General features: G+C 31.2%; 1 protein-coding gene across 1 annotated transcript in view; it reads left to right on the forward strand.

The window, feature by feature from the left end:
- The window catches only part of LOC119586792 (alpha-(1,6)-fucosyltransferase-like), a gene marked incomplete at its 5' end in the record, with an annotated part of 14,318 nt that overhangs the window by 9,294 nt on the left and 4,399 nt on the right, over window positions 1-625 (forward strand). Inside the window, 1 exon segment of the mRNA XM_037935512.1 lies at window positions 382-521. Within this exon segment, the coding sequence (XP_037791440.1) occupies window positions 382-521 (140 nt within the window).

Below are 625 nucleotides of genomic sequence, written 5' to 3' on the forward strand. Positions count from 1 at the left end.
GTTATATCTCTAGATTATAGATCAAACAAACTCTTTTCTGAGCCAGGCTAGTGTAGCATGGCGCAAATCTCTCTCTTTTTTATTTTATTTTTTTGGGAGAAATTCTGTTTACTTGCACATCAGGGAGTTTTTAATTTGTTAATGGAAAATATCTGATGATGCTCATATTTCATTTATAATTTTATCTGATTAAAAGAAGTATTTTTATTTCATGAATGCAGTAGACAGTAGATATTTATATGAATGCAAGAGACAGGAAATATTTATATGAACGCAATAGATAGGAAAAATTTATATTAATGCAATAGACAGTAAACACAATTACCTCATATTCACCATATTTAATCAACTGTTCTTGATTAATTTTATGTCTGATTACAGGTGTGTCGTATAGCGTATGAAATTATGCAGACTTTACATCCAGATGCATCCAGCTATTACCGATCTCTGGATGATATTTATTACTACGGTGGACAAAATGCACACAATCAGAAGGCAAGATTCCCACACACTCCACGCAAGTAAGTCTTTTGTTATGATTTTATGAGTAGTATTTTATTAGTTTAATTTGATGAAGTGGCTGTGATTCTATAGAATGATTGCTTTTTTGGTGAGGATTGTTGCT

The sequence above is a fragment of the Penaeus monodon genome, chromosome 22, assembly GCF_015228065.2.
Source record: "Penaeus monodon isolate SGIC_2016 chromosome 22, NSTDA_Pmon_1, whole genome shotgun sequence".
Lineage (NCBI taxonomy): Eukaryota > Metazoa > Arthropoda > Malacostraca > Decapoda > Penaeidae > Penaeus > Penaeus monodon.